Genomic DNA, 14933 nt, shown 5'->3' with positions numbered 1-14933 from the left:
GATTGGTTGATTGATATCAAACATTCATTTCAATTTTCAAACACGTGTATTCACTGTGTTTTTGGCACGCGTTATAAAAACCTTTTACAGTTATTTTAAACTTTAGATTCAGTTCTTAAGTTTGTATTTTTTTGCATACTAGTAAATAATCTTGGAAAATAGTGTGTTAATTCAAAACATATCGCAATACAGTATGTACCTCCACTGTTTATCATGAATTGCACTAATTCTACATTCTGATGACTCAATGCCTGTTGAAGTGTAAAAGTCACACATTACGTGTTTGTAGGTCATCGACGTCATGGTATTTATTGTGGTAAGCACGTTTTATGTGGACGCCTGATAATACTTTTGTCAATACAGGCGGTTACTAGGGGGTACTGTTTCAATATTTTGCCGACAGAGTGCAACACTGAGTTGAATCTTAAACCAAGGTGTGACTTTTGACATATGTTTTAAATGTTATTTGAGAAGATTCCACTATTTAAAATAATATAAGGCCCACTTGCACCAACCACTTAACTCAGGGTTAGTGGGCTGTCAACTGTCAAATTCCATATAAAGTGGAGGGTTAGCCCTCGGGTTAACTCTCCATTGTCATTAGTGCAAGTGGCCCTTAGTATATTAATTATCACATGGCATCATCATCATTGGTTGGCATGTTTATAAAATACCTCTAGATAATAGTGGCAGTAATAGAAAAGTTAAAATGGGGAATCAACCCGGGACAAAGTGATGCACTATCTGAATGTAGTGATATACAAATAACGCAACATTTATGATGCAATGTTCTCTTTGTCCAGCTAATAAAAAAAATAAAAAAAATAAAAGTAAAATAAAATAAAATTCGTTTATTTCAAGCTTCTTGGCTCATTAATATTGTCACATATCCAAAATAATATATATAATAACAATCACAAGCTAAGAGCACTGCAGGAGACCTTATAAAATCTACCCCTCGAGGGTTGGAGGTGACAAGATATTGGCAAAATATTATTTAGTTTAGAACTTATGATCCCTTCACACGATAAGAAGTAATATAGGGAAGCTTTCGTAGGAGGTTGTCTACAGCCCACTGATGATTGTACAAGCCTCTTGACTGTTTAATATCTCATGGAATAATTAAATGTATACAAAACAAACATTTAAGATGTGAACGTTTAATAAAAAATAAACACTATTCAATAGCATCCTTATCTAGTTGCATCCGCATCCGCACTGTCCGCAGATGGATACGGATCCGCAGGCGGGCACGCATCCGCCGAAGTCGACGGCGCCGAGCACGGGCACGGATCCCTGCACGCAGGTGTTGCCGCACGCGCCCGTGCCGTCCGGCGTGCCGCCGTACTGGTTACAGCTTTAGACCTGATTGCTGCCACACTTCTGGCTCATAGCCATCTTAAAAAAAAAAAGTTATTATTTTTTTATGCAAAATGTATAATGTCTAGACCCCGGATACATTATATAAGATAGGTAACTACTTACTATATTCCAAATATAAATTATTGGAATCTAATAATATTATTATTATAACTTATAACTTAACTTTTCGAACTTCCTTTTTTACGCACTTGTATCGTAATGTACTATTATTTTAAATTAAACAACCTACAACATATTATGTACATGGTCGTAGAAATAGTATTATATGGAATGGTTTTTACCTAATTTGAAAAATACTCGTAGCGTCTTTCTCACTCGCTTTTTTGACCTCTCTTATACACCGATTGCAATACCATAATCAGTCAAAATGATGAAATTATAATAAATTACGGAAAAAACACACTTAATAATATACTTTTTGCTTTAAATGTGTAATGTATAATGTATGTACGCTTATTAGATTCCGTCCTCGCTATTCATACTTATTGTTTATGTCATAGGTCATGGCACATTAGGTAAGTTTATTATAATGTATTCAATTATATAATGAATTTTAATACGACCATTTAATATATTTTCATATCTACCTTATCACAATATGCAATTTATTGTTAGTGCAATAATAAAATAATGTCAATAGCATTATTTTATTCTATGGTAGTTAGTAGCTATTCTAAGTAAATACATCATTGTAGAACGGAAATTAATGTTTATTTAGGTATTTTCAAACCATTGAAATACATTATACAGGGTGCAATTTTTTTAACAACGGCAATATTTGCAATAAAATAAAAAAAAAACAGAAAAAAGTGCGAAAAAAAGGATTTTCGAAGGAAGGAAGGAAGTTTAGACTTGACATATAATGAACCACTTCACGCACTAGTGCGTAAAAAAAACACCATGTCAGGTCGAAACTTCGGAAGGTCATCTGTACTGAAAAACGTCGTATGATACACGTGCGAAAAGGAAATTCGTAACTCGTGTCGATTTAAAACACTCCCTTCGGCCGTGTTTTAATTTACCGCCACTCGTTTCGAACTTCCTTTTTTTCGCACTAGTATCGTAATGTACTATTTCATTCAATGTTTTCCTAGTTCTTTAAAGCGCTGGTGGCCTAGCGGTAAGAGCGTGCGACTTTCGATCCGGAGATCGCGGGTTCGAACCCCGGCTCGTACCAATGAGTTTTTCGGAACTTATGTGCGAAATGTCATTTGATATTTACCAGTCGCTTTTCGGTGAAGGAAAACATCGTGAGGAAACCGGATTAATTCCAATAATGCCTAGTTACCCTTCGGGTTGGAAGGTCAGATGGCAGTCGCTTTCGTGAAACTGGTGCCTACGCCAAATCTTGGAATTAGTTGTCAGAGCGGACCCCGGGCTCCCATAATCCGTGGATAATGCCGGGATAACGCAAGGAGGATGATGTTTTCCTAGTTCTTTCATTCAGTCTCAAAAATCGTCCAACGCAAACACCTTCGCTCAGTCAGGCGGCTTTTTCATGGGCAAGGGCGAGTAGACCACGCAATTGGGACGATGTTTAGACGACGACAGGGTGTTATAAATTGGACGTGTCTGTCTGTTTGTCTGTTTGTCTGCATGTCTGTGTGTGTGTCTGTCTGTGGAATCGTAGCTCCCGAACGGATGAACCGATTTAGATTTAGTTTTTTTTGTCTGAAAGCTGAGTTAGTCGGGAGTGTTCTTAGCCATGTTTCAACAAAATCGGTCTACTATGTCGCGGTCGGGGGTTTTTACAAAATTTTAATTTTGTGGTTAGGTTATTAACTTTGATAAACCGCCGCTCGCTTGCTCGTAATAATGGAAATTTTGAAAAATATTACCGTTTATCTGTACCGGAACGGTAGGACGCAAATTAGCCTGGGCAGAGGACGACCAAAGAAGAGATGGCGGGACGACCTCGACGCATTTTGCAGCGACTGGCAAAAGCGGGCATCAAACCGTGAGGACTGGAGAAAGGAAGGGGAGGCCTTTGCCCAACATGGGACACTATTGGCTTGCGTGGGCGACGGTCGCGCGATGGTCGCGCGACGGCGATGTGATGCATATGTCGCAGTAAGATAGATAAAGCCGTTATATAGTTATAACCCTAGGAATATAATTATACGTCGTAACATAGTTAAACGAAAGCGATTAATTGCTATCTTACTAGGAATATAACTATAATACTAAACTAGTTTAGTCATATAGTTATATGACTGGATTCAGTTTAGTGAAATGATTGTAGGCAGGAGTGCGGCGGTGCGGCGGAGGTATAGTTATAACCCTAGGGATATAATTATATGCCGTAACATAGCTAAACGAAAGCGATTCCTTACCATCTTACTAGGAATATAATTATAATACGTTACTAGTTTAGTTATATAATTATATCACTGGATTAAACTTAGTCTAGGGATATAATTATAATACGTCTCTAGTTAAGTAATATAGTTATATAACTGGATTAAGTTCAGTAGTATAATTGTAGCAGTGTAGTGCGGCCACTGTTACGTTTTAACTAATATAGCTTGGATTCGTTTGTTTAGTAACCAAACCTCGTGTACTATGTTCGGATCGATACAAAATAAACTTTGTTCTAACGTCAGTGACGGTGTTGTTATTCCAAATCGTCCCGCTATACGTATTATAAAACACTGATTTAAACTTTCACGATTTTTACACATATTTAAAATTGCAAACGGGACTTAATACATAGTAATACGCGATTAAGTCTCGTTTGCAATTTTAAATACCGTATTATAATTATATTCCTAGTAAGATGGTTCTGAATCGCTCCCTTATATCCCTAGGGTTATAACTATACCTCCGCCGCACCGCTGCACTCCTGCCTACAATCATTTCACTAAACTGAATCCAGTCATATAACTATATAACTAAACTAGTAACGTATTATAGTTATATTCCTAGTAAGATAGCAATTAATCGCTTTCGTTTAACTATGTTACGACGTATAATTATATTCCTAGGGTTATAACTATATAACGGCTTTATCTATCTTACTGCGACACATACAAAATCAAACCTTATCGATATGGAAATAGACGATGCGATGAGACGCGACGGCAACGGTCGCGCGACCGTCGCCCACGCAAGACACGGCGTAATAAAAAAATGACCGTTTATTAAAATTATATCCTGTATACAACATGTCATCATTATACATATATGAGAATAATTTTAAAAATGAAATGAAATTGATATACTAGTACAGAGAACGGACTCATTATAAAATTGATGTTTGTTGATAATAGTGGTGTGTACGAAATATTCAACATATGGGAAACATGCCATACAAACGTTAAGGCGCGGTATCCCTTTGCTGTTTGCCACAATAATGTGCTTTGTAGTTGCTATCTTAGCTGCTAAAAACAGGTATTTTAAAGTGTTAATAATTAAACATCGCAATTTAGGTTTCTGTCAACCCCTTTATTGCTAATAGTGGCACTGAACGTTGAGCAGTTTCTTGTTCTTTAAGCACCCCTTTGCCCGTGACATTTTTCTTAACCCCCGACGCAAAACGACGTGTCTGTCTGTCTGTCTGTCTGTGTGTGTGTCTGTCTGTGGCATCGTAGCTCCCGAACGGATGAACCGATTTTGATTTAGTTTTTTTGTTTGAAAGCTGAGTTAGTCGGGAGTGTTCTCAGCCATGTTTTATGAAAATCGGTCCACTATGTCGCGGTCGGGGGTTTTTTCAAAATTTTAATTTTGGGGTTATTGAAACATGAAATAGGTTGTTCATGAAATAATAGTTATTTGTTATACAAGGGGTCAAAGTTGTATTTTAACGCCGAGTGTGGAATTGAAAAACGAGCAAGTGAAAGGATTCTATAGTTGAACCACGAGCGAAGCGAGTGGTTCGAGAATAGAATCCTGAACTTGCGAGTTTTTTAACACACGAGAAGTAAAATACATTTGCACCCGAGTGTAACACAAAACTTTTCCCCTCATTATAGCGAGGAATAGTTTCCTCCGTTGTAGTCAACGCAAAAATGCGTTTATCACTGCTTCCAGTAGTTCCACAGGTGGTAAATCATCTTTATTACTAGATTCACCTACTTTTATCAATTTTAAAGCAGTTAATTTGACTTTATTCAAGGTCAAATTACTTTACCCACTAGTGGATAAAATGCGTTTTTACCCGCTGGTATTGAAGGACAAAACACGTGTTTCCGAGCTAGTGAGAAGAAAAATATCATAAATTAGTCTACCTATTTTTATTATCACTTTACTTGAAGTTAATTGACTATTATTTAAAACAGTAACTGTTACCTACATCCGTAACTTTAACTCTAATCTTACTTTTCACTCAACTCACTATTTGCAATTCTGAAATTATAATTTTATACTGATTTTTAGATTTACTACGCCGATTTTGAGCACATCGAGGTAACCTACTGGAACCCGAAGTACATATCAAGTTTGAACGCGAGCGCTCGACGGTACAACAGGCGGGACCCTTTACAATATATCAGCATGCATGTAGAAACTCTGGTCCCTATGGGTAATAATATAACAGTAAGTGCGTTTTCAAATTAACCGATCCGATATCGGATGTCGGACCGATATCCCATACATTTCAGGCGCCATCTTGGATTTTTTGTATTGAAATCCTTCCGACATCCGATATCGGATCGGATAATGTGAAAACGGCCTAAGGTGCGGGACGTGGGTGACGTCATTTCCAAACTCAATCGGCGGGGCATGTTGCCAGGCAGAGTGATGGCAGGTGGACCAAAATGTTGACCGAATGGTGGCCGCTATCGGATGTAAGAAGCGCCTGGCATCCGTTGGCTCGTTGGGTGGACGACATTTGAAAAACTGCGGGGCACTTCTGGATGAGATTAGCCCGGGACCGGGATGGGTGGCGTACACGAAGGGAGGCCTATGCTCAGCAGTAGGCGATTAATGACTGAAATGATAATGTCTGATGATGATAACAGTAAGTTATTATTATCTAAATAAAAATCATACTTTCTCACGCTGTTCCTCAAAGTTAAAACGCAGTAAGTCTATATGCATTCCATACATACTTACTACAATTTTCTTTTCATTGACAGACGAAGATACAAGTTTTTTAAAAGTAGTGACGATATGATCTCCTAAATCTTGATATTAGTTGTCAAAGCCAACCACAGGCTCACGTGAGCCGTGGCAAATGCCGGGATAACGCAAGGAGGATGGTCACGATCATTTCTATATATCACTCGTTCAACATGACAAGACAATGAAAATTGATAATAGGAAGCTAAAGATTCTAAAATTGAATAATGAGCTATAGTGACTGGTTCGAAACAAAGAGGATTGAGTATTATAGAGAGTTACTGTCAAAGTAAAATGTTTAATCACAGTGCATAGACTGCCATCTCTCGACACAGGCTTAAAACTTTTGAACCTCAGTTTTGACAATTTGGCCCATATTCTTAGCTTGATATGTGTTAAAATGTCAAATATTTTTGTTAGCGCCATCTAGCCGAGCGTTCCCCAAAGGTCATTTTGGCCACCGTACCTTTTCCTGTATGGTTTTGAGGTACGTTTTTTTCTTAGACTTTATCCGTCTATACGGAGTTACATGTCTTTGTTGGAAATTTTGGCGTCCTGAACGTTGCGGGGATATGACACAAGTTTTACTTATTAGCAATTTTTTTTACTTTACAGTTAAACTGGTATGCATACGAGTTTTTGAGCAACGAGTATCGCCGCAGTTTCGTGGAGGGACATAAGAAGCTTTGCGATTTCATGTTCAAAGATCGTCTTGGTGCGTTTACGAGTGAAAAAATTAATGCTATGCCAAAGGTTAGATTTAATATTAAGGAAGAACAGACCGGTGTTGTTTAATTTTTTAGACCTTTTATCACCAGCGTAGATCGCAATCGGTTGCAAGCTTCCCTCCTGTTAGCTATGTGGCAAAATATGTCGCTCTCGCATAGGTCTCTTTAGTCATCGAAAACGATATTAATCGAATATCGTTTTCGATGACTTTCGGTGACGAAACGATATTAAACGAATACGAAATCTCGGATATTGCACCCTAAATCGTCTGAGATAGACGCTAAGGCCAGTAGTTAGTAGATTCAATTACTGATTTACTTTTATTACAGGCTGCCTACCACATGGAGAATATATATATGCCAAACTTCCCGCTGCTAGCCACATTCCCGTTTCAAAAGGGACGGCTGTTCGTTGATTGGACGCTTGACCAAGAAGACAACGAAAAGGTGTGCAGTGGTCATGTGGATGTGGTCATAAAGATTAAATTTCAATAAGTAAGTAAGTAAATATTCTTTATTGTACCATTTTACATGTTATAAATATACAGAATGTTGAGTGAGACAATAATTATGTGAATGCGTTCAAGTCATCCCGCCATCTCTTTTTTGGTCTGCCTGAACCCCGACCTGGGTCACCCTCTACGGTGTTCCATGGGTCCCACTCGGTAAAAGAAAAGAGATGACGGGATGACTTGAACGCATTCTATCCAAGCTGGCAGAATTACGCACGTGACAGGGTTGAGTGGAAGAAGCGAGGGGAGGCCTTTGCCCAGCAGTGGGTCACTACAGTAGGCTAATAAAAAAAATACGTGAATAAATTACATCGTTTGAGACTTTTATTTAATCTTAGAAGAGTCTATGTTCCTAAGCAATATAGTAATCCATACTAATATTATAAATGGGAAAGTGTGTGTGTGTCTGTTTGTTTGTCCGTCTTTCACGGCCAAACGGAGCGACGAATTGGCTTGATTTTTTAAGTAGAGACAGTTGAAGGGGTGGAGAGTGACATGGGCTACTTTTTGTCTCTTTCTAAGGCGTGTGAAGCCGCGGGAAAAAGCTAGTAAATAATAATTGTTCGATATTGGGTCGATAGTTCACTATCATAAGTTTATCAATATCATAGAAATATGATCATAGGTCTGTATGCCTCTCTTTTCTCCAACGTGAAGAAAAAGGACGGCATGTTGCCTATGATATTTCTATGATAAACATATGATAGTGGACTATCGGCCATATACAGAATTTACTTTGTATAGTCTCCTGCGAAAATTTTCGAAACTGATTCAATAACGGAGTCAGATGAGGGAGATGGGTAACATGTAGGTACCTGGATTTATTTGGGGAACCCATATTGGGTTATACTTAGCTTGAAATTTTGCTGAAGTAGCCACAGCTTAGTTTTATGGATATACCTACACTGGCTCAGTCTGGTATTATGGCTAATGCCACAGTAAGTATCTGAAAATCTGTTCACAGAAAACACAAATGTTTTTTTTTTTTTGTGAGTAGGTACCTAACTTCTCTACACAATTTTTGTGTAGGTATAAAATTCCAGAATCTATTTTAAATTTTTAGGTATTTAATAACAAATATTAAAAAAAAAAGTTCTTAGTCTCATGGGGAATAATTATAATGGAAACAAAAAACACTTATTTTAATTTCAATCTTTTTATTTCAAATAATTTAAAAAAAAATATCAAAAACGTTTCACTCTCAAACTACATCGCAACCGCACGCACACTGCGCATTAATAGTGACACTCCCACTGGTGGGCGAGCAGCCGCTGAAGCCCACAGAGCCTCGCACGGGCACCGCGCCCTCCACACACGTGGATCCGGACGCGACCACCTCCCCGGACGCGGCCACCTGTCCGGATCCGGATCCGCCGTACACCCCGGACAAAGAGTTTAGAGTGTTCACACTGGGGCTTGAAATTTTGCCGCTTGATGTGATAATTTGGCTGTTAATGGCACTTGAGCTTGAAGTTCTGCTGATGGAGCTCTGTAATATGAATGTAATATGTAAATTAATTGATGATTGAACTGGAAGAGATCGCTAAAAGGGTTCGCCTTTGTACTGAAACTTTTATATGTGTTTTATTCTTTTTTCTACTCCCGAACTGTTATTCATCATTTACAGGGTCGTGCATAGACCATTAAAACCCTACATAAAAGTCTGTTCCCAAAGCCAGAGTCCGCCGGCTTTCAGCGCATGCGCGCAGTATCGAAAAAACTGAAAACGAATTGTTTGGCTCTGTAACCATGGCAACGCATTGTTATAACGATACTGCGCGCGTGCGCGGGAAGGTTTCGGGCAGCTGAGCTGAGAGTGCAAACCTTTGCGTCAAAATAAAGGAAACAGTGTGAATTTTACGAAAGTTATTCAAGAAAACTATTAAAAACTAAGTTCATGGTCGTAGAAAAAGTATTGTATGCAACGGTCAAAAAATACTCGTGGCGTCTTAGTAACAATTTTCGGCTTCGCCTCAAATTGTTACCCACGCCACTCGACGTTTTTGTCTTCCTTTAAACGCCTGTTGCATAAAATATTATTCTTGTAAAGTGTTTACTTACTTACTTAAATTGATATGAATACGGATGATTATTAAAAAATGTGGATTTGCTAACAGTTAAGGAAAAAGGGGGGAAGGAAAGGTATTGTACCTGCTGTACTGCTGCAGCATTGCCGATGCTTCTGGCTGACGGGATACTGGTATATGTGGATGCAGGCAATATCTGATCACCATCGCAGCCTGTTTGTCAAAATTTTACAATGAAAAATTATGACACACAAAGAGCCCCACTTTAAAATTGCTGCTGGAAATACGCTGGCTCAAAATAGTGTTTTAAAGACGCAAGTGGTATACACTGTAGATACCGCTAACATAGATTTCATATGAAAATGTGATTACAGTTTGTATGGGATTTTGAATAGCATCAAGCGAGATGTTTTGCAAACACAGCTTGTTTAAAAGAATTAATTTTAAACGTAACATTCTCGAATAAACTCGAACTTTGGGTTTCATAATGAGAGTCAGCTCACAGTTTAAAAACAGATTAGTACCCAAGGTTTTATACAATGCATACGTACGCAGCATATTGGAATACGGGTCCACGGTGTGGGATCCGGATGAAGAAAAGTACACCATAATGTTGGAAAAGATCCAAAGAAAATTTGCAAGATTTCTTTATAAAAGACAGTATGGGTACTATCCGTTTCTCTTTCCCTCTCTGTTTGTGACTGGTATGGTGGGCTTAAATACTCTCCAGTTAAGGCGCAAGATACTACTAGCGGTGCACTTCTACCAATTGCTCAATAATAAGGTTGACAATCCAACTGTCCTTGGACGTATTGGTCTGTTTGTGCCCCAGGCGCGTCTATGTGCGGAAGACGCCAGGGAGGGCGGGGTGCGTAGACGTAGACCTTTGTTCGCGCGCGGTGTGGTTCGTACCCGTCGGGCACAGAACGCTCCCACTTCTAGAGCTCTCTCACTGTTTAATGAGTTTTTAAATTTTAATCATGATGCTGATATATACTACGACAGAATCGGAGTCTTCGTTGGAAAATTCCTAAACTTTATAAATGTTTTTTTTTGGAAAAATTAGAAAATAGTTGATATTAATCGGTATTAATAAAATTTACACTAGGAGCGTGTCAACATAAAAACGTGACGCATAAGTCATGTCAGCGTAAATTTTAATGAGTCAGTGCAGTTTGAGCAGTATCGTGACTTTAATATGAGAGTTATACTATAGTAAAAACATTTCTTGTATGTGAGCATCAAACAAGAATTAAGAAATTAAAAAATATAACCCCATAAGCGGCCATAAGCCCAAAACCGATCATAATGATATTTAATTACCTTCGGTTACAAAGATGCTTAAATGAATTAATGTATGTTTACGATAAAGAACCCTTATCAAAATGTTCACGATCTAATCCATTTACATAGTATTATTTCATCATCATAATGTGGATAAATAATAAAGTATGGAATCTGATCTGGTATGCATTTTCATGCTTATTGAACTAAAAACGTCACGCGAGTTTATAATGCCAATTCAACCGAATTAATGCAATTGTAAGTAACGCTATTTAACATAACTATAGTGATCCATTGAAATCGTACATTCAGCCTTGCATCAAATGAGGTAGTTCTAATTGGTGTTTCATATTGTTGTATATGCAATAGTGATGCGGCATCTAAGTTTTCCACCTCGAAAGCCAATAGGGTCATTATTAAATACACGAGAAACCTTAAAAAATTTCAGCATTTGTGATTTTTTTCAACAAAGTACCCATGGTACGGCAAAAGTTACTATACACAATTTAAAGTGGACAACAATTGTAATTAAATGAAACTAATTTGGTCTTAGTACGCCAACTAGTTTCGAAGATTCGGCTTCTCAAAGGTTCGCAATATGAAGTAGGGTTAGTTGGTGAAATAAGCATAGTTAACGATAAATGAACTAGACTGGACCTTCGAATCCACAGCACTCCGTTAGGAGAAAGCTTACCGAAGTAGTATATCTCTGTCAACTGATCAGGAAGGTCAAAATCGTCATCTGATGGTGGATCATCAACGAGTGGTTTATCAACATTGGTACACACCAGACCTGGTACATTACCGCAAAATTGTCCACTGCAGTAGGTGCAAACAGCTGAGCTGTTGACACTTACTTTCTCGCAACGACGACTGCTGGTACAACCTTCTTTGTAAGTACAGAAAATTGTTCATTTTAAGCAGAACCTGAGGAGTTGGTGGTTCCAGTTTCGGTTGAGAAATGAAGCCTTGTGGACTCCGTAAGAATTCATCTTCAGTATGGATTAAAAAAGATTATACACCTCCGAACAGCTCCAACTACTTTTCCCTTTTATCGAAATTGTGCAAAACTTTGAATGGCCGTATCTTAGTAAATATATGGCTTACTTAGACAAAATTATATTCATAATAACGACAATTTAGTAGACATCAAATTGTTCATAGCCATTTTTGCCGTTAAAAAAGTTCTTGGTGGTAAAATTTAACAAAAGTCAGAAAAAGTCATAAAATTTTACGGATTTTCATGAATTTAATTATGACCCCATGGGCTTTCGAGGTGGAAAACTTGGATTTGACATTACTATTTCATCTCTAATAATATATAATACAAATTAGAACTACCTCATTTTGATACGATTTCAATGGATCATAGTACACCAGGGGTCCAGTTTAATTGATACGATTTCAATGGATCATAATTATATTGGTCAAACTCTAGAGTATAACAGCTCACCGCAAGCACACTGCCCAGTGATGGACACGGATCCGCAGGCGGGCACGCATCCGCCGAAGTCGACGGCGCCGAGCACGGGCACGGATCCCTGCACGCAGGTGTTGCCGCACGCGTCGACGGCGCCGGACACGCCCACCTGTCCGGTGCCCTTGCCGCCGTACTGGTTGCATCCGCACACTTGGCTCATGGCAGTCTGCCAAAATCATTATATTAAATATTATTTTTTAGTCTAGAACATCGAGTATGAGTTACCTACCTGAGATTGTTTTAAATTCGTTTCGAATAACTTGAGAAGGGCTTTTTCGCGAGAACAATCACCAAAAATAGGTATTTTATGTTTTTCCTACTCTGAATCATGAGCCTTTTCGATCTAGAATAAAAAACAAGAGACAAAAAAATGGTCCCAAAATTTGTAACCGCTGAAAAACTTTGTAACCGCTGGACATATATTAGTGTTTGAAAAATGGTAACAAAGTGGAAAAATTAAATTTGAGACGCTTTTTTCTGCCTAGTAGGAACGAAAGGGCTCGTGATGCTGAGTAAGAAAAACATTAAATTTACCTATTTTTGAAAAAAAATTTTTGAACCTTTTTTCGCAAAAATGCCCAGAAATTTTAAGAGTTTTAAATGATTCACGGTTAGTTTCATTAGACTTATACTGACCGGGATAATTTAAAACAAATCGAATCGTCGAAATATCGGGACCTCAATAAAAATCGAAAAGGTAAATCACGGTCTATATCACGGTCAATAGGTATAGGCCATGTATTAAGTAGTACTGTATATTTGAGGGACGTGGTTGTATCTAATTTTTTTTTCCATTTCTTAGTACAAGTAATTTTAATGAATAATAAAATAAAATGGACAGAGTATTACCCCTCATATTATTGGTGTAGTAATAGAACATGGCATCGTAAGTAGGTTAATACACAATTATTTCCTAATAAAGGATAAGGTACATTTTCATAGGTATAGATACATTACAAAACAACATCATTATTCGTACCTACCTATATTATGCTATTATGCTTATATGCTAGTAAGACACGTATTAATAAATCCCACAAAATAAATTAGTAATTTATTAGTTTGCATAGATTTTACATACTAAACTTTAAAAAAATCACTGATAGTTACCTGAATCAGACAAGCCTGAACACTGAAAACCAACACAGCGAATCGAAACATTTTAATATTATAGTATAAAAAATATTACTACCAAAAAAGTAATATGAATGATTTAGGTAAATTTTGGAAACTCTTATATACTAAAACAGTTATGAAAATGAGTAGCCGATTACACAAATTTTACTCTAATTAATTACTTAAATTGTGTTTAGTGTCAACACGTAGTTTCTTAATTGAATGGTTTCGATAAAACCAATTATATAGAGTTTTACTCTTAAGTGACGCAATATTTGAAAATGGGGAAATAAAACACAGACGCCGTGGATACTATTATTTATTATTCAGTTTTGAAGGGATACGTGCACATACGGTATATAAAGTGCATATAATAGGCACGTGTTTGTGATAAAAACTATAGTTTTCTTTCGCAAACTATTTTTATGCAATAGCCATCAAAACGACGAATCGCTTAATGTGAATCAGTCATCGTCTTCCATGGACTTTAGCTACATTATGGCATTGGTCCCACCGTGAGCTGGTAAACTATGAGCTATAAAAACGAACAAAAGATAATCACTACCGTGTAAATAAAAGAGACACGGCGATGTTTATAGTGACTCGCCCAGCGGTGAGCTATCAATATCGCCGTGTCTCTTTTATTTGCACGGGAGTGCTTAGCTTTTGTTCGTTTGTACTAACCATTATAGGCCATTTATTTTGTTGTCTTAAATAATAAATAAATTAAATTAAAATTATAGCCGATAGCTCATAGCTTACTTCGCGGTGGGACCGGTGCCTAAAGGAACCACTTATGAGTAGCCAATCTTTTAGAACTCCATGACCTGATTCTTGAAGAACCGCATTTAATGGGAATTTTTCACCACACCAACTGGTAAATACTATCTTGATTGTTCTAAAACTGACAAGAAAACTGAATTTCACCGACAAGAGTTCAAAGTAATTTCAAACAAAATATTAACTTTAAGTCCCAAGGGTTCGTTCTCAAAAAAGTGGCACCGTCAGGGTAAAGTAAATGGAAAAAAATGAAAATGGTTTTTTGTACCTTTTTGGATTTAAATATGTTTTTGAGTGTATCAATGATACGAAATTTGCGGGAGGGAACGAAATAGTCGTAAAAACGTAGAACTTATGGCGAGTTGAAATTTTAGACATACAGGAGAAAGTGAATAGACAGGGTAGGAGGGAAAACGTGGCAGGATAAAGAGAGTTTGAATAAAAAAAAACAAGTTTACCACTAATAATTCAACGTATATCGACTATTATGATTTTGTTGGGATCAAATTCTTTAAGTAGAAACAAAAGCAAAAAAAAAAGTATTTTTTTAAACAATATCCATTAT

The 14933-nt window shown here is 37.4% G+C and overlaps 1 protein-coding gene across 1 annotated transcript; it reads right to left on the bottom strand.

Moving 5' to 3' along the window:
• Nucleotides 1-8862: 8862 nt before the first annotated feature.
• Nucleotides 8863-13633, bottom strand: LOC125238913. Its single transcript, XM_048146405.1, has 4 exons — nt 13583-13633; nt 12446-12638; nt 9833-9921; nt 8863-9170 (listed from the first exon to the last, which is right to left on the bottom strand). Exons 1-4 carry the CDS (start codon nt 13631-13633, stop codon nt 8883-8885), a joined length of 621 nt encoding a protein of 206 aa, XP_048002362.1. The 3' UTR covers nt 8863-8882.
• Between the last annotated feature and the right edge of the window lie 1300 nt (nt 13634-14933).

The sequence above is a fragment of the Leguminivora glycinivorella genome, chromosome 24 (genome assembly GCF_023078275.1).
Source record: "Leguminivora glycinivorella isolate SPB_JAAS2020 chromosome 24, LegGlyc_1.1, whole genome shotgun sequence".
Taxonomy (NCBI): domain Eukaryota; kingdom Metazoa; phylum Arthropoda; class Insecta; order Lepidoptera; family Tortricidae; genus Leguminivora; species Leguminivora glycinivorella.
This window is presented reverse-complemented; position numbering and strand designations above follow the sequence as displayed.